The following is a 21953-nucleotide window of genomic DNA, read 5'->3' as shown; positions in this document are numbered from 1 at the left end:
TTCTGCGAGACTGCGAGGCTTACCACTTACTTACTTATCTTGTCTTGTCTTGGCAAAAACTTCTCAAATCTGTGTCTTCGCGAGGTTGTTCCTTTAAGTAAGTCCCAGGTTTGAGACTTCTGGACACATTTTTGTACGTGTCATTCGGATCCCGAGTACGGCCGTTCACCTGATGACAACATGAAATAACAGACGAACAGGAGACATGCTTGGAAATAGTCATTTCTGTCAACCTTTTATTTTATTTATTTTTTGTTTGTTTTGTTTTTATTTTGCGTATCCAAATAACTTTAGACCCTGTACTGTTTACCTCTTTGGCCATTCTGGTACTTTATATATATAGATATATCTTTAACCAGTTAACTACCGTACTCTGGAAAAACACATAGGTATTAAAAATTTTGGCCAGAAAACTCGTCCTTCAAATACCGATCAATTTAAATGACCCTCATCTTGGCAAAAACTCTAAAACCCGAGACTTCCTCGAAGTCCCAGATTTGAAAGTTTTTGATAGGATGAGCGTCATTTTAATCCATAGATATTTCAAGGACGAGTTTTCTGACCAAATTTACAACAACAAAAAATGTGTATTTTTTTTTCCAGAGTAGCCTACGACAGTAAAGGTTAAAGGTTGGAACGTGTTTTTGCTCGTGCAGGTTTCGACGTTCGCCACACCACACCAGCCAAGCACAGAGTTGGACGCCATTCTCACCTGAAGCAGTGATTTTCTCACACCTCGCCTCTGGTGATATTGCTGTACATAGAGGTATTACTCAATATATAGGAACTGGGCACTGGGCGTTTTAGTAATGTACAAGTACAAGTCAAACGGAATCTGAATTGATTCTTTTGTATGTTATAAATAAACGCATAGCCATGCATTATGAACAAAAAAATAGAGAAAAAAAAAAAGAAAGAAAGAAAAATAAAATGGAGAGAAATATGGAAGAAGAGGAAGGAGTACTAGTAGTAGTAGTAGTAGTAGTTGTTGTTGTTGTAGTATTAGTAGTAGTAGTAGTAGTAGTAGTAGTAGTAGTAGTAGTAGTAGTGGTAGTAGTAGTAGTAGTAGTAGTAGTAGTGGTAGTAGTAGTAGTAGGTAGTAGTAGTAGTAGTAGTAGTAGTAGTAGTAGTAGTAGTGGTAGTAGTAGTAGTAGTAGTAGTAGTAGTAGTAGTAGTAGTAGTAGTAGTAGTAGTAGTAGAAGAAGTAATAGCAGTAGTAAAAAACAAAACCCAAACTCTTGGGTCACAGCGAAAGTGAGGTCAAAAAATATTTCACAGAAGTAAATTCCAGCAGCAATCTAAAAATCTACCCATCTTTCTGACCGTAGGTCACCCAAAGTACAACACAGAGGCTGGAAAATTATAACGTTGCTGTTTGAAGCTGGAAGAAATTAATAAATAACAAAAGTGAATTGGAAAGGAAGCTTTAATTGAATTAACTAGGACAGTTTATGTGGATGTTTCTGGTTTCCCCTTCGTCGACAAAACACGATGACAGAACCACGTTTCTCTTCATGTTTGTTTTTAACGATTTTACGGCGCTTGCAACACATTTAGGTTATATCAGCGCCAGTAAAAAAAAAGAAGAAAATGGGATAGTAAAAAGTTCTAGAATTACAATTAAAGCACCCAAGAAAAACTAAGACATAGGGGAACTGGGAACAAATAGGGATCAGATGTAGATTCCAAGAGCACACCACCAATGTACTTAGTTTGAGATCACCTATAAATCTCATCCGGACACAAGCACAAAATCCAACAAAGAGGAATACACTCAAATGCTTCATTATACACTCAAAATAATAAAAAAAATATAATAATACATAACAGAGAGATGATTTACAAGGAAAAAAATGTCATCTCCCAAAACAATAACTATGCATTTGACTGTTTCCGTCCCAGCTAGGACTCCGGCCAGGACAAAACCAAGTAATCTCATTCCAAGACAAAGACAGAAAGCATGTTAGAAAACAGTTATGAGGGGATAGAAGACACAGTATGTACCTCCCTGCCCGCTATGGGTGGTCAGGAACCCCACCCAGACATAGGGTGATAGAGACACAGTATGTACCCCCCTGCCCACTATGGGAGGTCAGGATCCCCACCCAGATATAGGGTGATAGAAGACACAGTATGTACCCCCCTGCCCATTATGGGAGGTCAAGATCCCCACCCAGACATAGGGTGATAGAAGACACAGGATGTAACCCCCTGCCCACTATGGGAGGTCAGGATCCCCACCCAGACATAGGGTGATAGAAGACACAGTGTGTACCCCCTGCCCACTATGGGAGGTCAGGATCCCCACCCAGACATAGGGTGATAGAAGACACATTATGTACCCCCTGCCCACTATGGGAGGTCAGGATCCCCACCCAGACATAGGGTGATAGAAGACACAGTGTGTACCCCCTGCCCACTGTGGGAGGTCAGGGTCCCCACCGACATAGGGTGATAGAAGACACAGTATGTACCCCCCTGCCCACTATGGGAGGTCAGGATCCCCACCCAGACATAGTGTGATAGAAGACACAGTATGTACCCCCCTGCCCGCTATGGGAGGTCAGGAACACCACGCAGACGTTTGTCTTTAGTGTTTCATTTATCATGTTTTGTTGACAATGGGGAAACCCGAAACATCCACAATATCTGTCAATTCCAAGTGACTATTGTCATTTATTTCATAGACGATGGCAATGTTTCTCCACCCTTAAGGGGAAATCTACCCTCCACAAATACAGATGTTGGCAGATGTTGGTTGTTTGTAAGGGTTTTACGGCGCTGCAACACATTTAGGTTATATCAGCGTCAGTGAAAAAGAAACAAATGGGATAGTAAAAGTTATAGAATTACAGTTAAAGTACACAAGTAAAAGGAAGACGGGGGGCGGGGCTAGTTCAAGTAGGGAACATATGTAGATTCCAAGAGCACACTTTTGTTTTTGTTTTTAAGGGTTTTACGGCGCTTGCAACACATTAAGGTCATATCAGCGCCAGTAAAAAGGAAGAAAATGGGATAGTAAAAAGTTCAAGAATTACAATTAAAGCACAAAAGAAAAGGTAAGACAAAGGGGAATTGGTTGAAATAGGGAACAGATGTAGATTCCAAAAGCACACCGTCAAAGTACTTAGTTTGAGATCACCTAAAAGTCTCATCCAGACACAAGCACAGGTCCCAACTAAGAGGAATACACTCAAATGTTTACCAATCATATAATAATTTAAACATAAAACAATGCATAACAGAGAGATGATTTACAAGGAAAAAAATATCATCTCCCAAAACTATAACTAGACATTCGACTGTATCCCTCCCAGCCAAGGAACTCCGGCAAGGGTCAGGACCAAACTAAGTAATCTCATTCCAAGACAATGACAGGAAACAATTGGAAAACGGGTATGGGGGGATAGAAGACACAGCATGTACCTCCCTGCCCACTATGGGAGGTCAGGATCCCCACCCAGCAAGAGCACACTATGTGTACTTAGTTTGAGATTACCTAAAAGTATCTCCCAGACACCAGCACAAGATCCCACTAAGAGGAATACATTCAAATATCTACAAATCATATGTTAAATAAAATTAAAAAAAAATAGTACATAACAGAGAGATTATTGACAAGGAGAAAAATATCAACTCCCAAAACTATAACTGTACATTCAAATGTTTTCCTCCCAGTCAAGGACAAAACTAAGTAGTAATCCCATTCTAAGACAAAGACAGAAAGCAATTATTGGAAAAAAGGTATAGGGGTATAGAAGAGACAGCAAGTGCCTCCCTGCCCACTATGGGAGGTCTGGAACCCCACCAAGACCTAATAATCTCATTCCAAGACAAAAGACATATTTTTTTTAACGATAACTACTATGCTACTTGTGTGCATCTTGTGTGAGTGTGTCTATGTCAATATTGTATTGTTATAAATATGTAACCAAATGTTAAATTGCCACTTTTTTGGGGACAATAAAGATATATTATTATTATTATTATTATTATTATTATTATTATTATTATTATTATTATTATTATTATTATGTTGGAAAACAGATAAAAGGGGGATAGAAGACACTCAGTATGTGCCATAGATAACACGTATGTGCCTCCCTACCTATTCTGGAAATCCGAACCCCACCCAGAATGAGTAATTTTGATAAGTATTTACAAAGTAAACAACAAAACAGGTGACGGCATATTAGGCAACAAATAAAGTTTATTTACATTTTCAAAAAAATTCGTTATTTAATATGAATTAATTGTTCATAATTGTAACGTGAATTATGAATGAATTGATGAAAGTTGTAGTAGATATGGCAATAGAAATTAAACAAATCAAGGGAAATCACTCTGACATACAATGACAAAACGCCTTCTATTTTTGTCATTTATTTGGCCAGAAATTTTTGTTATTTCAAATATTAATGAATTAAATATCACAAATATTCTTTAACCAAAATACGTTATTTCTGTCTTTATTTTTTGTTTTAAATGTTTACGATCAAATAAAGATATTTTTTACTCAGTTCAATTTTACATTTTAAAACCCATGACTGAATTTTTTTTTCCTCATTAAAAAAAAGTAGTAATGTAAAAAAAAAAATTTCTGCTGTTGTATACATTTTTGTACATTACTCCTAACACAGTAGTAGGCCGATAGCTCAGTTGGTAGAGCACTCGATTCACACACAGTGACCGAGATCAATCCTGGGTACAGTCGAGGATTTTTCCTGTCCCCTCTGTCCATCCAGCAGTGATTGGGTAGCTGGGTCTGTTAGATCTGGTAGAAAGTACTTTGCAAATAGACCAATCCTATCCAAAGGATAGCAAGCAATTGCTATTGTCCGTTTCATGCTATAGAAGCAGGGATCAACTCCAGCTCTGAAGGGCCACTATTTACTGACTGATTCCTAACGGTCCACATCTTCTAGCAGCTTAGTATTCCCCCCCCCCCCCCCCCCCCAACACACAGACTACTAGAATCCTGTGTTATCTGTGCCCCCCCCCCCCCCTCCCGCAAGATTTCCTATTTTTATGAAAAATCAATAACAAGTAAAAATGTAAATAAATGATGTGACTTTTACATTTAGGTCACATTGAGCATCCGTTGAGATTAAATAAGTTTTTGTTTTTGGCCAAAAATGAATTTATCCATGTCTGATGGTAAAGATAAGAAATTAAAAGAGTAGCAAAGTGCCAGAAGACCAGAGAGAGAGTAAAAACTTTGCGGCGATGGGAGGCTCGAACCCACGACAACTCCCGCCTAGCTGCCACCACTCCGTCCACTGTAGAGTATCCCTCTCACAGCCAGGCAGAGTTGTCGTAACAATAGGGTCATGGGTTCGAGCCCCCATTGCCGCAACGTTTTTATCCCCTATCGCCTTCTACTTCTAGCACTTTTCTACACAATTTCTTGTTATTATCAACATAAGTGCCTGCTCCACTCGCTTTTGGGAAGATTTCTGGCCAAAAAAAAAAAAAGAAGAAAATAAAGGCGTTTTGTCATTGAAGGCCAGATAAACTTGTGTCTGAATGTATCATCAAGATAATCCATGAATAAATGCAATGCACGAGAAATGAATGAATGAATGAATTAAATTAACACATGAATAAACCATACAAATTAATTTGAAATACCAAGTGAAATTTGAAAAAAAAAAAATAATGATTATTATTATACAAAGGTAACAGATAAAGCCCCTACAATAATAATAATAATAATAATAATAATAATAATAATAATAATAATAATAATAATAATAATAATAATAATAATAATAATAAAGAAATGGACAAAGCTTTAGTTGTTATGTTTGCTTGTTCGTTTTAAAGGGTTTTACGGCGCTTGCAACGCATTTAGGTCATATCAGCGCTATGAAAAAGGAAGAAAATGGGATAGTAAAAATATTCTAGATTAACAATTAAAGCACTCAAAGAAAAGGGAAGACAAAGGGGAATTGGTTCAAAAAGGAAACAGATGTAGATTACAAGAGCACACTATCAGTGTACTTAGTTTGAGATCACCTAAATGTCTTATCCAGACACAAACACAGGTTCCCACTGAGACGAATACACGTAAATGCTTACAAACCGATCCATATATCTATTTAAAAAAAATAAAACAATGTAATAGTACACAACAGAGAGATGATTTACAAGGAAAAAAAATATCATCTCCCAAAACTATAACAATACACTCGACTGTTTCCCTTCCAGTCAAGGACTCCAGCCATGTCTAGGATAAAACAAAACTAAGTAATCCCATGTCACATTTCAAATCAGAATAACTAACAACGTCTGAGGAATTTCAGTATAGCGTTTTTCATATAATAATAATATAATAAAAAATGGATGATTTATTCTTACATACTGACCAAAGCTATTTTAATTAAAGACAGAATATTTTGATAAATAAATAAATAAATAAATAATTATATAAATAAATAAACAAACAGCTATTTAACCTCAAAATCTTAGCCGACGACTGCATAAAACTCACCAAACATAATAGCACTTTGGTCTTTTTAAAATCTTTTTTTTTTTTTTTCCAAAGCAAAAATATTCAAGCCAAGCATTTTAAACTGTATTCTGCCCGTCACAAAAAACAAAAGTTCTTTTCTTTCTATTTTTTTCTTTCCTTGACTTTTAATTGGCTACCTTATTATTATTATTATTATTATTATTATCATTATTATTATTATTATATATTATTATTATTATTATTATTATATTATTATATTATATTATTATATTATTATATGTATTATTATTATTATAATTATAATTCTTATTATTATCATCATTATTATTACTATTCTTTTTTCTAACTTTGCGCATTGCCTCCAGCATTTAAAGTTTCCCTTCAACAACGATGCAAATCTTACAAAGTGACTTATTATATTATATTATATTATATTTATTATTATTATTATTATTATTATTATTATTATTATTATATTATTATTATTATTATTATAAAAAAAATCATTATTAATAATAACATTATCATCATTAGTATCATTATTGTTATTATTATTATTATTATCAAATCTATTATTTTTATTATCATCATAATCATAATTAACATCGCCATCATTATTATTTATATTATTATTATTCCTATTATTATCATCATCATTACATTGTTGAGGTATGCAAGTTGTACAGACTAGGGGGGGGGGGGGGTTATTTGACATATGATGTATGTAAATCAATAGTAGATGTATATATATAAATATTGGGTATTTAACAAGTCATTAGTACAGCCACATAGAGTACACACGATTCGACAATCGACCACACCAGAATACAGATAGAATCACCAAGGAGTTAAGATTCTTCAAAATAAAAATCACAAATACATTGACGACAATATGATGATGATGATAATAATAATAATGATTGATGATAATGATAATAATAACAATAATAATAATAATAATGATGATGGATGATGATGAAAATGATAATAATAATAATAATAATAATAATGATAACAACAATAATGACAGGAGTAGCAAGCTCTCTCCACAAACACCCAATGACATCACCAAAGCTTGTATTTTGTAAAGGTTTCTTGTCCAACATTATTTGAACTTTTGTGAAAAGTCTTTTTTTTTTAACTTAAATGTTAAATCAAATTCAATATTTAAAAAAATAATAAAAGAATAGAAAATCACAATTGTTAATTATATCATTGCCTCTTAAAAAACAAAAATCCCAACAAAACAATAAAACAAATAAAAGAATAACTGAAAACACTCAATAACCTGATTGAGATTTACCCCGAAAATTTACCACTTACATTTTTGTGTACTAAAGAGGAAGGAAATGGTTTGTACGCAATATGTCAGAAATGAAACAATGGCTTTCTAATCTCGCTGATGTTTGTTTTTGTTTTGTTTTTAAGGGTTTTACGGCGCTTGAGACACATTTAGGTCATATCAGCACCGGTAAAAAGGAAGTAAATTGGACAGTAAAAACATTCTAGATGTACAAGTAAAAGGACTTGAGAAAAAAGTAAGACAAAGAGGAAATGGTTCAAATAGAGAACAGATGCAGATTCCAAGAGCACACTATCAGTGTACTTAGTTTGAGATCACCAAACAGTCTCACCCAGACACCAGCACAAGAACCGACTAAGAGGAACACACTCAAATGTTTACAAATCATATGTTAAAAATAAAAAAAATAACAGTACATAACAGAGAGATGATTTACAAGGAAAAAAAATTTAATCTCTCAAAACTATAACAATACACTTGACTGTTTTCCTTCCCAGCCAAGGTCTCTGGTCAGAGTCAGGACAAAACTAAGTAATCTCATTCCAAGACAAAGACAGAAAGCAATTGGAAAACATGTATAGGGGTATAGAAGACACAGCAAGTACCTCCCTGCCCACTATGGGAGGTAGGGAACCCCATCTTGATACAGGGGTATAGAAGACACAGCAAGTAACTCCCTGCCCACTGTGGGAGGTAGGGAACCCCACCTAGATACAGGGGTATAGAAGACACAGCAAGTACCTCCCTGCCCACTATGGGAGGTAGGGAACCCCACCCAGTAATCTCGCTGAATTCGGAATGTATCAGCCTGAATGGGGGGTGGGTGCCATAATAGCACATATAATAGAATGGGGGAACTTGTCTGCATTATACAATTCGATAGATGGCAGAGACATCAACAAGAAATGAACAGAAAAAAACATAATTCTGATTTCCCAAGCACAAACTTGATAAGTCAAATATGTGAAAAATATAATATTCATGAGTCTTAGTTTCTTTACTACATTTTTCAATTTTGGATAATCAGAGTAAACAAACAAAAAAAAAAAGTTCCATTTTATCAAACATACAACAGATACTTTGTTATTGTTTTTCCACACAGTTTTACATTCAAATGTTTTCAGCTGTATTATAGTGTGGGTTATCAGAGTCGTGCATCAGGGATACAGAATTGGTTTTCCAGGAGTTAGGAGAAACATAAATTCACCTAAATTTGTTCTCAATAAGTTTTGTGGTAAAGAAAACAATACAAAATTCAAAACAACAAATATAAACGGAGTAAGTTTGTTTGTTTTATTTTGGACTTAATCTTCTATGGATTTAATCAATCCTGTTTTTCAAAATCTGATAAAATCCGGACTTTGCAAAGCAAATTAACAAATGATAAAACATATTTCATTATCTCATTTGCCACCAAACAAGAAAAAGTTACAGAGCAATTAAAATTAAACATGATGTTTGTTATTGTTTGTTGCTTTAAGTCTCTTCCAACACAATTGAGGTTATATGAGAGACCGCTGAAACAAAAAAACAAGCAATCTAACAAAAATAGTACAAATGTAAATCAAAATCATAACCTAAAGATATCATAAGCTAAATTATAAATAACCAAGAACAAACAGGCAGAAGATTTACAGAAAAAAAATATCCCCTGTCAAAAATACAATCACAAACCATAAACAATACTGTAAAGAAGACAGCAGCACATATGGTCGTACCATGCAACTCACGGTTCTGAATTCAAGTGAGTATCAACACGCATAGTATTGCTTACTGGAGTTGTGTAAATCTATATTGTCCCATTGTACTATAAACCAGGTCATAAATATTAGAAATATCACTACAATAATTGGGAGGGCCAAATAGAAATTCTGATGCAATTCAGAAAGACCCAGGTTGTATTGAATGTAATTTGGGAGTCTCCAGAATATGAGCTATTCGACACTACGTAATGGCCTGACTTTTCTTGTTACACGTGAGACGAGCCGCTCTAGAGAACAAATTCACATGCTGCTGGAAATGCATTTGGGTATGACTAATAGGTGACCTGTGTCCATCGTTTCGTATATCAGAGGCATGTTCCATAGATGGCATGCCATTCAAAAAGCTGAGGCATGTCCATAATGGACAATCATTCAAAAAGCTGAGGCATGTTCCATAGATGGGACAATGCCATTCAAAAAGCTGAGGCATGTTCCATAGATGGGACAATGCCATTCAAAAAGCTGAGGCATGTTCCATAGATGGGACAATGCCATTCAAAAAGCTGAGGCATGTTCCATAGATGGGACAATGCCATTCTAAAAGCTGAGGCATGTTCCATAGATGGGACAATGCCATTCAAAAAGCTGAGGCATGTTCAATAGATGGGACAACGCCATTCAAAAAGCTAAGTTCGATAGCATGCATGAGGAGTTCACTAGCAGTGGCACTCGCTCACATGCCAAAAAGTATCATACTTTCTCTTCACATGCAGCACAAGAGATTGGCACAGTGATCGAATGGCTTTTGAATGTTTACATAACTCATAACACCACCTACGTTAACTTTTTGTCTCGATTTGTCCCACTTAATGCCCATACATCATAACATTCAAAAGTGATGAATATTGTTTTAGAAATCACGGGATGCTATTGTAACATTGACTCCTACTCTCAATCCTATGCCATTGGAAGGACGTTTTGTGTAAAATTTTGGACAACCATGGCCGCTTGTAACAAAAACAAAACAAAACAAAGCAAAAAAAATAATTTAAAAAAAAAAAAAAAAAAGAAAAAAAAAGAGAAATGTATACTTTTTAAAATGCCTTATTTTAAAGAAAGTGACAAATGATTTTGAACAGTAATGTATGAAAAGTTTTACTGACCCAATGACCTTTTATTAATCACAGACAGGCATACTTAAAAAAAACCCACATTAATTCTCTCTCTCTCTCTTTATTTCTCTCTCTCTCTCTCTCTCTCCCACCCCCACACCAAAATACTTTTTACCGAAACAGACATTCAATTATAATTTAATCAATTTACAATAGTCAACTTTCAATGACATGTGAAAAAATATAGTTCATTGTATTTTTTTTGTTAGATAAATTCACCTCATCGGCAGCAAGCAAAGATGAAGACGATAAGAACAATGATAAACAAACAAAGCATGTGAACAACACGGAGAGTAATAGTAACATTATTATAAACCGCAATCAACAAGTTAACATAGTTGAGCTCTCGAGTGAATACAATATTTATATGTTAATGGGATGAATATAACTGGTGAAAAAACACACACAAACATCATTAAAAAAAACCATAAAACAAAACAACAACATACAATACATCATATTTTTGCATTTTCAATATCGAAGGGACAAAATATTTATCGACGATGACATGAACGACGATGTAAGTCACAAGTTTAAAAATTGTAAGCAATAAACAAACTTTGATTTTAAAAAAATTAAAAAATATATATATAAATATAATCACAAGAAAAGTCAAGACTTGAAAAAATTATACAAAGTTTTAAAACTTCTAAAGCTGAGGTTGAGATGAACAAAACAAAATAACTTAAAAAACAAAACAAAACAAAGACAAATATCGAAGAGATTGGAGAAGGGGAGTGGGGATGAACGACGACGACAACATTTTCATAGAATTTACCACCAAAAGTATATATATATATATATAATATATATATATATTATATATATATATAATATATATATATATTATATATATATATATATAATATATAATCATATAAATAAATAACCTCACAAGGCAGTTCAATCAACCAGACAAAACATGCATGAGTATGTTATCACCACAAGATAATGTGTTAATTTATTTGAGTGGGCGCTTTGAATAAATAAATAATAATTGTCTTAAAATGTAATTTAAAAAAAAATAAACCCAACCAAAAAAAACAACAATTTTTTTTAGCACATGTCACTGTAAAACGTTTGCAATTTTAGATTTTTGGAAAGTTAACACATCATGCAACAGTGTAAAAAGTTTATTTATTTTTCTGCACGGGTACCTTTTGAGTGAAGTGATGCTATTAATAGATGGCCTTTTGTCTTTGATTTGCCCCTTACTTGTGTCCACAACAGTGAACTCGGACAACTTAGACATAAATAACATTTCTCAAGGCTTGGCGATTTATACGAGTGAACAAAACTCCCAAATCACACCAACTCATGCACGCAAGCCACAACCCTTAGACGACAAGCCCGTGGCGTTTCCGTCCTAGTCATTATTATTTTGTCACCAATTAAGGGAGAGAATTAGACAGCAAACGCATTCACTCAATCGACCCAAAAACTAAGCTCCTATGATAAAATAAAAAGGTGAGGGAGGGAATAAGGGGGAGGGGGAGGAGAAGGGATAAACCAAAGCATGAGAAAACATTTATTTTTTTCCCCGACAAAATGAATTGACTACTGCTATTGTAACTATAGTGCTGGTAGGAATGTAGAAGTGGTGAAAGGTACAAATGTTCGAGTGAACATTTTTCCAACAGTCAACTGTTTGGATGAAGTTGAGGTAAAAATTTGTGAACAAAAAGAGCCAAAAGGAGGATAATATTGTTCATCAAACATAATGTGAAATCCGAACAGCGACATCAGACATAATAATATAGGGTGAAAAGAAAAAAAACCCTGCCAACCAGGAGAGCCTGTCTGGTAACAAATCTCCCAAAAAATTAATGAAAACACGATGACGACGATGACATCTGTTGCAAATAATTGCCTTTGTCGATAAAATCCACCTTTCAATCAAATTAGGCAACAAAAATCTTTGACATCAAAAATGAACTGAATTAGATTCTTCAACCAAATACAAAAACAATTTAAAAAGCCGACACCCCACGTTCAATGCAGATAGAAGGCATGTGCTAACGTTTCAAACCGTTTTCGTTTTTGGCTGAAGAAGGGTTTGGAGCCTGAAATATTCTGCGTTTCGCATTTTGTTCTTTTTTGAAGGTAATATATTCAATTTTGTTCATTAATTTAATCTACTTTGATGAAGACAAGTTATGATACATAGGCTTTTTACTCTTAGCTTTCACGCCATGCAATATTTTTTATTTAATCGACTGAAATAACGAGAGCGTAATAGCAGACTTTCAACACAATCAGCTGATGACTATAATATTGTATAAAACACCCACTGTCAATGAACAACCTGTGAAATGTAACAACAAACAACTGCCAGTTAATGTATCACCGATGCATGTATCAACAACAATGTGTGTGTGTGTGTGTGTGTGTGTGTACAGCACATATTATGACCACAAGGTGAGGGGAGAATATCATAACGGTTATACAAACAATAATCAATGTAATAATATCTTGACCTTGACCCTCTGCTTAATCTGGCATCATCTCAAAGTAATCTCTATGCTGAAAATTGAATTCGCAACTCTCTTAAAAATAAAAAATTGATAAAAGTTGAATTGTACGAGGAAGAGACTTTCAAAGCACGTAAGTCGTGTTTTCATCATTCATAGAAAACTACAATTTTTTGCCATTTGTAAAGTGAATTCAAAAGGAAAAACGCACGTCTTGCTTGCCTCACAGAAATACAATACCCTGAGTGTTGTCAGACTTCAAAGTTTCTCCAATGATTCTAGCAGGTTTAAAAGATTGATTGAGAATGTTGTTAACTCACAGGGCTGCTAATTCACGAGGAAAAAATTTACTGAACTTTTACGCAAACGCATGGACTGACCCCTTTCCTCAGAGCTGAACTCCTGTAAAAAGACATTATGTAATTACTTTTTTCTGTTTAGCAGGTGGTTGGAAAATATACTGAGGGTTTATAACATACGGAATTCCGTAAATATATGGAAAATTAGTAACTTTGTAACTCAGAGTGGACTTATGGTCTTTGCATTGTACCAGAAAGGTACAGATTTCAACCATCTGCTGCACGGTGTGGCCTTGAGCAAGTCACCTCACCCAGCTCACTGTGCAGCATTGCGGATGATGCCAGGTTGATTCCATCCAGTCTTCCTTTTGGTAAATGCCGGGGTCATTCCAGACTTCTTTGGAATAGACCGATTTAGCCCCAAGGGGAAGAATAAATGGAATTTTCAATAAAATTTTTCATTTTCATTTCTTCTATCAGGATATGACTCAGGTGTTTTGAAAGTCGTGTCTCATCACATGCAATCCAACAAGCTGTCTTGTTCTTCTTCTAAATATAGGAATATCAATTAAGATCAAATCTTAAAATTGTCGGGTATCCGATCCGATCCACCTTGATATAACACCAGACTGAGATGGCGAGTTGAATATCGGATTAGTTATGGAAAGTAATAAATAAATAAATATTAATGTATAATGTATTCATCTATGCTCAAAGGTTCTATATTGTAAAGCTTGAATACAACAGAAGTTTTGAGAGTGCTGGGTAAAAATAAAGCTCTTTATCCATCCATTTTCGTTGATAAACAAACAAACAGGGGTGGGACTTCCCAAGTCAATTTTAGACAGAGGAAGATTTGCCATCAGAAACAAAATTTCAGAGGAAAATTTTGTGGAAAGCGCAATGTTCAAGACTTAAGAAGTGTGACAAAAAGAGCAGTTAAAGTGAAAGTCTGTATAATGCAAAAGACTCACTGTGCCCATCATCGAAAATCTTAGACAAATAACTTAAATCTATCAAGTCAGTTCAATTGCAAGCCATCTGCCCCCCCCCCCCCCCCCCCCCAGGTCATTTTCAGAAGATAAAAAACAAAAACCATATTAAAAAACACAAAGTTTGATATCCGAGGATCGAAATAAGATTTTCATGAAATTCACCGGATCCAAGGAAGATTATCATCCCTGTGTTAAATCCTCATAGAGCAACTGTCTTTACAACTTCCTATATCATGCAATGTATTCAACTGTATCTCTTATCAACTATCTCTGAAATTTAGAGGGATTGAACGTTTATGAAGTCAAGGAAAAAACGAAAACCCTAATTTTTTAATTGCCTGTGTTATCATTCATTTGATGTAAGTAAATTAAGACATGTCTACTTGAAATTGGAAAGAATAGTACTTTTCAGGGGTATTAACATAGCAGACGTTAAAACTACCTTCAAGAAAGTAACCATTATGTCCTCAATGTTTTAGTAAGTTAAAATAATGCTTTAAACTCCATTATCTCTTGGCTCTGGTACCAGAACTTTGTTTTCAAATTTTATTGAATCAAAGATCTTTATGTGTTTGTAAAGCGCTTTGAACATGTTCTACATAAAAGCTCAATTTAATCTAATTTAATTTAATGTTGTTCTCAGGTTTCGTAGCAAGAGGAAGGTCTGAAAACCCTTGTTTTTTTAGCAGAAAAAAAGAAGAAAATTATATTCAGAAATAAATACTGTCAACTGGGATAACTTTGCCTTAAGGGGTAACTTTGCCTTAATGAGTAACTTTGCCTTAAGGGGTAACTTTGCCTTAAGGGGTAACTTTGCCTTAAGGGGTAACTTTGCCTAAAGGTGTAACTTTGCCTTAAGGGGTAACTTTGCCTTAAGGGGTAACTTTGCCTTAAGGGGTAACTTTGCCTAAAGGGGTAACTTTGCCTTAAGGGGGTAACTTTGCCTTAAGGGGTAACTTTGCCTAAAGGTGTAACTTTGCCTTAAGGGGTAACTTTGCCTAAAGGTGTAACTTTGCCTAAAGGGGTAACTTTGCCTAAAGGGGTAACTTTGCCTGAAGGGTTAACTTTACCTAAAGGGGTAACTTTGCCTGAATGGGTAACTTTGCCTGAATGGGTAACTTTGCCTGAATGGGTAACTTTGCCTGGATGGCAAACTTTGCATAAAGGGGTAACTTTACCTAAAGGGGTAACTTTGCCTGAATGGGTAACTTTACCTAAAGGGGTAACTTTGCCTGAATGGGTAACTTTGCCTGGATGGCAAACTTTGCATAAAGGGGTAACTTTGCCTCTGTAAATTTGGAACATTTTGAGTCATCTCAGCTTTGATGTAGTTATTTTCCTGGTAAAATGACTGAACTGTTTATCAAAGGAAATAATTACCACAAACCTAAATATACTCTAATTGGTCCAATATTAAAGAGGCAAAGTTTCCCCTTAAGACAAAATTACCCCAGTTGACGATGGTATCACAATTATAAAGTTGAGATCTGGTGCACGAATAAATGTTTGGGAGGATGTTTGGATTGTATCGTATAGGGTGTCGCAAAAGTAACCAATCAGCATTGTTAACCCTTCAACAGTGAGACTGAATGCCTTTTATTATAATAAAATATTTTATATTCTTATAACCGCAGATCTAAATAACTAATTAATTTTCGAGATCGTTGACCTCAATGCGAGCCAAGCTTTACTGAAATTCCAGTTTTATCATTTTACAGCCCTCTTGGTGAAAACGGCATGTGACAGTTAGTCTTAAGTCTGACCCCACCTGTTAGAGGTTAATTTGTTTTGTTTTTAAGGGTTTTACGGCGCTTGCAACACATTTAGGTTATATCAGTGCCAGTAAAAAGGAAGAAAATGGATAGTAAAAAGTTCTAGAATTACAATTGAAGCATCCAAGAGAAAGTAAGACATAGGGGTTAGAGGTTAATTCTTATCTCCTCATCACATGCTATTCAAGCCACAAATTGTAAATCAGGTCTTTTTAACAACTTGCAATAATACTTTGTATGTATAGTCAAAACTAATTTGTATTTTTATTGTCAAAACTAATACATAGTATAATTGTCAAAACTAATAGAGAGTATAATTGTCAAAACTAATATGTATTTTTATTGTCAAAACTAATTCATAGTTTAATTATCAAAACTAATATGCATTTTTATTGTCAAAACTAATATGCATTTTTATTGTGAAAGCTAATATGTATATTTTTCTCTAAACTTTGCCTATCCCAGCATGCTTCATAAACCCATTTCACAACACTAACTCCAGACATATTCTAGTCATTTCCGTCTTACTATAAATCGTCTGTTATTTGTGTACATTATATTACTGTAGTACTGGTACATATAAATATATATTACTATAACCCAAAGTGTATACATTTATATATTACTGTAGTTTTTGCTTGCTATGGATTGCAGCGCCATTATTTGATCTTCTGTCATCGAGGTCGTCACAAGAAAGGGTTTGTGGCTCCACTGGGAGGAGGTACATGCTGTTGCTGCATGGCTGCACTCTGAATGAAGAAAGACAAAACAACAGATAAAGCTTGTAAAGGTTCAAAACAGATAACTCTTTGCTTAACCCTCTCCTAACCAGCCATTTTCAGAATTTTCCCCAAAACTTCACACCCACCCAACACAAAAACAGACATTTCTTACTCAAACATAAAAGCACATTCTATACATATTGTTCGACAATATGAGCTCTATTACAGAATGTCAAGTTTTTTATAGCTATAGCAAAAAGAAATGAAATCTGGATGAGAAAAAAGACTGTTGCATCGTAACAAATGTGATGGTTTTCCAATAGGTGATAAGGAGAGGGTTCCGCCACTCAGCCCATTTGGCCAGTTTTTCAGATCCGTCTGCTAAAACCAAAAGACAAGTAAATAAAGATTATGATTTAAAAATCAGCAAAATTTTTATTCTGTGCAGAAGCTAAAAAATACACATACATACAGCAATCGCAGATTTAACAAAAAAAAAAGAGTAAACATAAATCGCTCAAAGCATGTCCGCATTCATTCATCTAATGTTATCTTATCAGCTAAGTTCCAACATCATGCTCTTATACTGCACTTTGTGACAACTTATTTCAAGATTGAAATGCAGTTGGAAAAAACCTGATTGTTTGTGACAATTGAAGGTTTGATAGTGGAATCTGGAATTTACTGGTCAGATAACTCCGTCCGTCCGGCCGAAGAGATAGTGACTATCTACGACTCCCCAAAAAAGTTGTTTCAAATTTTAGTCTACTAGAGCTAAGAATAGAATCTCACCATGAAAGGATTAGCAGAAGCCGGTTGTTGGGTTCCCATAGGAGTTCCCATGGCCCCCCAGCCACCCATCCCAGCTGCTGGTACCTGCTGGAGCTGCTGCTGCTGCTGTTGTTGCATCATAAACTGTTGTTGCTGAGGTTGGTGCTGTCCAGGGAACGCCCCGATGCCCGGAACAGACCCGGTCGTTCCAAAAGCTGCCGTTGATGCCGGGGTCATGCCGAAGCCGCCATTCTGCATGGGCGGGAACTGGTGTCCGAATCCGCCTGCTTGGCTCTGGAATGGAGCTGCCGCGGGTGGCGCCACACCGAAACCAGCTGTAGCAGCTGCTGTCTGTGAAGCCCCGAACGGGTTTGGATTGGATGAAACAGCTGGTGTGGAGAAAGATGGGGCTTGACTCGTGCCGAATGGATTGGCAGCTGAGGAGATAATAGTAATGAGACACTCGATGAAATGAAGAAAAAGTTATGAGTAAAATAGAGGATATAATAACGGATTATTGAACCAGAAATTAAGGCGAGGGAATATTATTTTAAAAAATAAATAAAGACGATATGACCCCCAAAGAAAAAAAAAAACAACAAAAAAACAATCCCCAAAACAACTAAAATAAATAAATAAAATGACTTCTATATGTGGGCACCACTGGCAATTTTAGGGGTTTACAAACCTACTGCCAGCCATGAGAAATTGAAGAAAAAAAAATCATGAACTCTTTTGGCTGACCTGGTGCTGCAGGCAAAGACCCAGCAATGCGTTAACGAAACCAAAACAGTACCAGTGTGCCATCTTCGTTTTGGGAAGAAATGAAAGTACCTGCCCTACAAATCTATAATTTTCTTTGTTTATTAGATGATCTACAATATCCAGTAACGTATTTTACTATTACATTTAAAACATGTTCTTGTTGTTTACAAAGCAATGGAAATTACGACCAAAAAAACAAAACAAACAATAACTTAAATGAAATATTTCTATAAGCATTTCATCTTCATTCACATGTAAAACATAGCACAAATTGAGGGAAGGATAATCGGATTGAATTCTAAAAAGAAGTTTAAGTATAAAATGTCTGGTATTGCAAAAAACAACAACAACAACAAAAAAAAAACCAAACCCAAAAAACAAAGAAACAAAAAAAAATCAAAACAAAAAACACCCCACAGCAAAAACCAAAACACCCCGCCTCCCACACCCGCCCCCCAAATAACTAAATTCAATCAATCCAAATATTTAAAAAGAGGGGAAAATAAATAAATAAATAAATAACAAAAACAAACAAAATAAATGATTTGCGAGTGCACAAAATATAAAAATAAACAATATGTGGTGGAGAACTGCTGAAGAAGCTTACAAAACCGAAACCCTGACAGGGACATCTTTCTACTTAAAGCAAGCGCTTAATAGTAGACAACCAGCAGCTGCGATATGATACGTTATCTATGACCAATATATGATACGTTATCTATGACCAATCATATTGCAAGCAGTGCATTAAAAACATGGATTTTTTAAAAATAAAGAAATAATAATATTCAAAATTATGATAAATTTATATAATAATAATAATAATAATAATAATAATAATAATAATAATAATAATAATAATAATAATAATGACAAATTTATATTTAAAAAGTCAAATTTATATCCTTTGTTCGTTTCGCTAAAAAATATTCTGATACATATTCCATAGTTCCATCATAATAGTATGTAATTAAAGAACTGAACAAGTAGGCATGAAAGGTGCCAGACAAGGCAAGAAAGAAAAATACAAGATGGGATGGGTTTTTTTCTTGTATTTGTTCATTATCTTACATCGGCCTGGATCCATTCCTTCATTTCTTAATTTAATAGTAATTACTATTCTCGAAAAATCTCTCATTTGAGATCATCATTTGCCTTTGGAAGTGTGTTAATGTCAGTAGGTCTACTTATTAAACTATGAATGGATTACAACAGGCTTGAATATTATGCTAATGTTAATGTTAGAAGTAGGTACTTGTTTACGTGGATATAAGTGATTATCAATAAAATGATTAGAACAACTGATAAACAATTTTGGTACACTCATTCAAGCATTAAATCTCACCCAACCCCAAGCACAAAACTGAACAGAATCATGAATACTTTCATCACAGATCTATAGTAATAATAAATAATTCTTTATGAAAAAAAAAAAAAAGGGATGAAACAGTCAGTGTGTTATTCCGTGGCCTTCGTAAAGTTATAGCCTGACACTGACCAAAAAATGACGTCAAAATGCCAGTCTTTTGCCACAAAAGAAAACAAATCGTGAGTTGAATTCAATAGTTCAACCAATGAAATGACTTGTTTCCATGAGCTCTACTAACGACAACTCACTAGGCGGTGCAAAAACCAAATAATGACGTCAAACTGCCAGTCCTTTTGGATTTCAGTGTCAGGCTATAACATAACGATGGCTACGGTTATTCTCAGGGAACTTCGGTTCAAATCTAGTTTCCAGTATCTAATAAAACATTTTTTTATTTCATAGGCAAAAAAAATCTGAATTGCCATTACTCATTTTGTGAAAATTGCATTTCATTAGACATTTATTGGGATGTGTTCTCTGACAATCATGTCAAAATTACCAGAATTAACTCTTGAAGAATACTGGGTAGTAGTAAATGTTGCTGCTCGAAGCTCGAGGAAATAAATAATAATGTGAAGTTGAATGTAAGCTTCAATCTAATTACAAAAACAGATCATATGAACGTTACAAGTTTTCCCCTTTATCAACAAAACAGGATGAATGAAACACCACAGTTAAACTACGCCACTACCACATCATCTCATTCATCTGTGGTGTTTCATTCATCCTGTTTTGTTGATAAAGGGGAAACCGGTAACGTTCATTTGATCTGTTTTTGTAATTAAATTGAAGCTTACATTCAACTTCACATTATTATTTATTCCAGAATTAACTCTCGACATACAGCTGGGCTTTATTTGATTTGTAAATTTATGCTTGGGGTTGCTTGTGTAAAAGATGCAGTCAAGTTAACTTTTTCTGTAGGCCTATTACTATTATTATTATTATTATTAGACTGAGGAAAAAGAATTTTAAAAATTATTACAAAAAGAAAAGAAAAATAAATACCATTAGATAGATGCAAACTTTGAAAAAAACTTGATTAGAAAGAGTTGAGAAGAAAAGAAAACAAACAAATTATGCCAAACAATAAAAAAACATCTCGGTTAAAGCGCAAGTGACAAATCAATTATGTCGCAAAACAAGCCAAAATGTCCATCAATTCAGCCAACCAAAATACTAATGGGCATGATAACAATAATAGACGGAATATATTGCAATGATACAGCTTTATCCAAAAACATGTTAGAAAACATCATTTAATGACTTTTAACTTTTGTAGATATTTATTTTCAATTATCTCACAACAACACCATTGTCAACTCAAGCGGTGGTGATGATGATGATGATGATGATGATGAAAACGACGATAATAATAATTTTTAAAAAATGAAAACAAAAGGGTATCCAGATAATTTTCACTTGCAAGCATTTGCTTTAAAATTAATTTTTCTTGGTTCTTTTCCAAGATTCATTATAGATTCTCTTTCATACAGCACTCACTGGATTCTAGCACGGTCTCGGGAGAAGACAAAAAGCGTGATAAAATCCAGATGCCTCAAGGGAGGTAACCAATGCTTCGGTCACCCAGCTTCAGCGTGTTTGTATCGCACAGTGTGCTGGAATTCGGTGTGCTAGAATCCAGAGACTACTGTATATCAAAATATCAAAATCAATCTATCAGAACTCATATGGTGATGTGCTGCAGAAAATCCCGATTGTCATTACTTTTGAAGAAAGAGCGAGGGAAGCCTTAAATATTAAATGACGTGGGCACATTCTATTAATTATGTATGTACATTTTTTTCACTAAACGATAACTGTTCCTACACCATAATGGTGTTGTGCAGAATACTTTCAAAGCTGGACAACTGCTTTCAAAAGCAATAAATTTTTTAAAATTTTTTTTTTTTGTTGCAAATATAAAAGTTGAAATGAAAGTTAAAATAAAAATAAAAATAATAATAATAAAATAGAAAATGACGAATGCCAATATTGCAGAGTAAATCGTGTTTAATAAGGTCAGCAATTCATGCAAGGTTCAATTTACCGTTTGGTATTAAAAATGGATTTCCAAATGGACCTGAGAGAGAGAGAGAGCAATAGAGAGGTAGAGATAGTGGAGACAGAATATCA

The 21953-nt window shown here is 34.6% G+C and overlaps 2 protein-coding genes across 9 annotated transcripts in view; one reads left to right on the top strand and one right to left on the bottom strand.

Annotated features, from left to right (window-relative positions):
* LOC144980823 (putative serine protease K12H4.7) overlaps positions 1-21953 on the top strand; it is a 641746-nt gene that overhangs the window by 303739 nt on the left and 316054 nt on the right. The window lies entirely within an intron of this gene.
* The window catches only part of LOC144980813 (uncharacterized), a 43839-nt gene continuing 35763 nt past the window's right edge, over positions 13878-21953 (bottom strand). For 5 of the 8 annotated variants that reach the window (XM_078928635.1, XM_078928637.1, XM_078928640.1 and 2 more), the window contains 3 exons: positions 21868-21900; positions 17705-18120; positions 13878-16939 (listed from right to left, as the gene is read on the bottom strand). In XM_078928635.1, the coding sequence (XP_078784761.1) occupies positions 16877-16939; positions 17705-18120; positions 21868-21900 (512 nt within the window). In that variant the 3' untranslated portion in view covers positions 13878-16876. The remainder of the gene's footprint in view (positions 16940-17704; positions 18121-21867; positions 21901-21953) is intronic. The other 3 variants (XM_078928638.1, XM_078928641.1, XR_013646967.1) reach the window with 2 other exon arrangements.

This window comes from Berghia stephanieae, chromosome 10 (genome assembly GCF_034508935.2).
Source record: "Berghia stephanieae isolate SIO BIC M18660-M18661 chromosome 10, UCSD_Bste_1.3, whole genome shotgun sequence".
In the NCBI taxonomy this organism is placed as follows: domain Eukaryota; kingdom Metazoa; phylum Mollusca; class Gastropoda; order Nudibranchia; family Aeolidiidae; genus Berghia; species Berghia stephanieae.
This window is presented reverse-complemented; position numbering and strand designations above follow the sequence as displayed.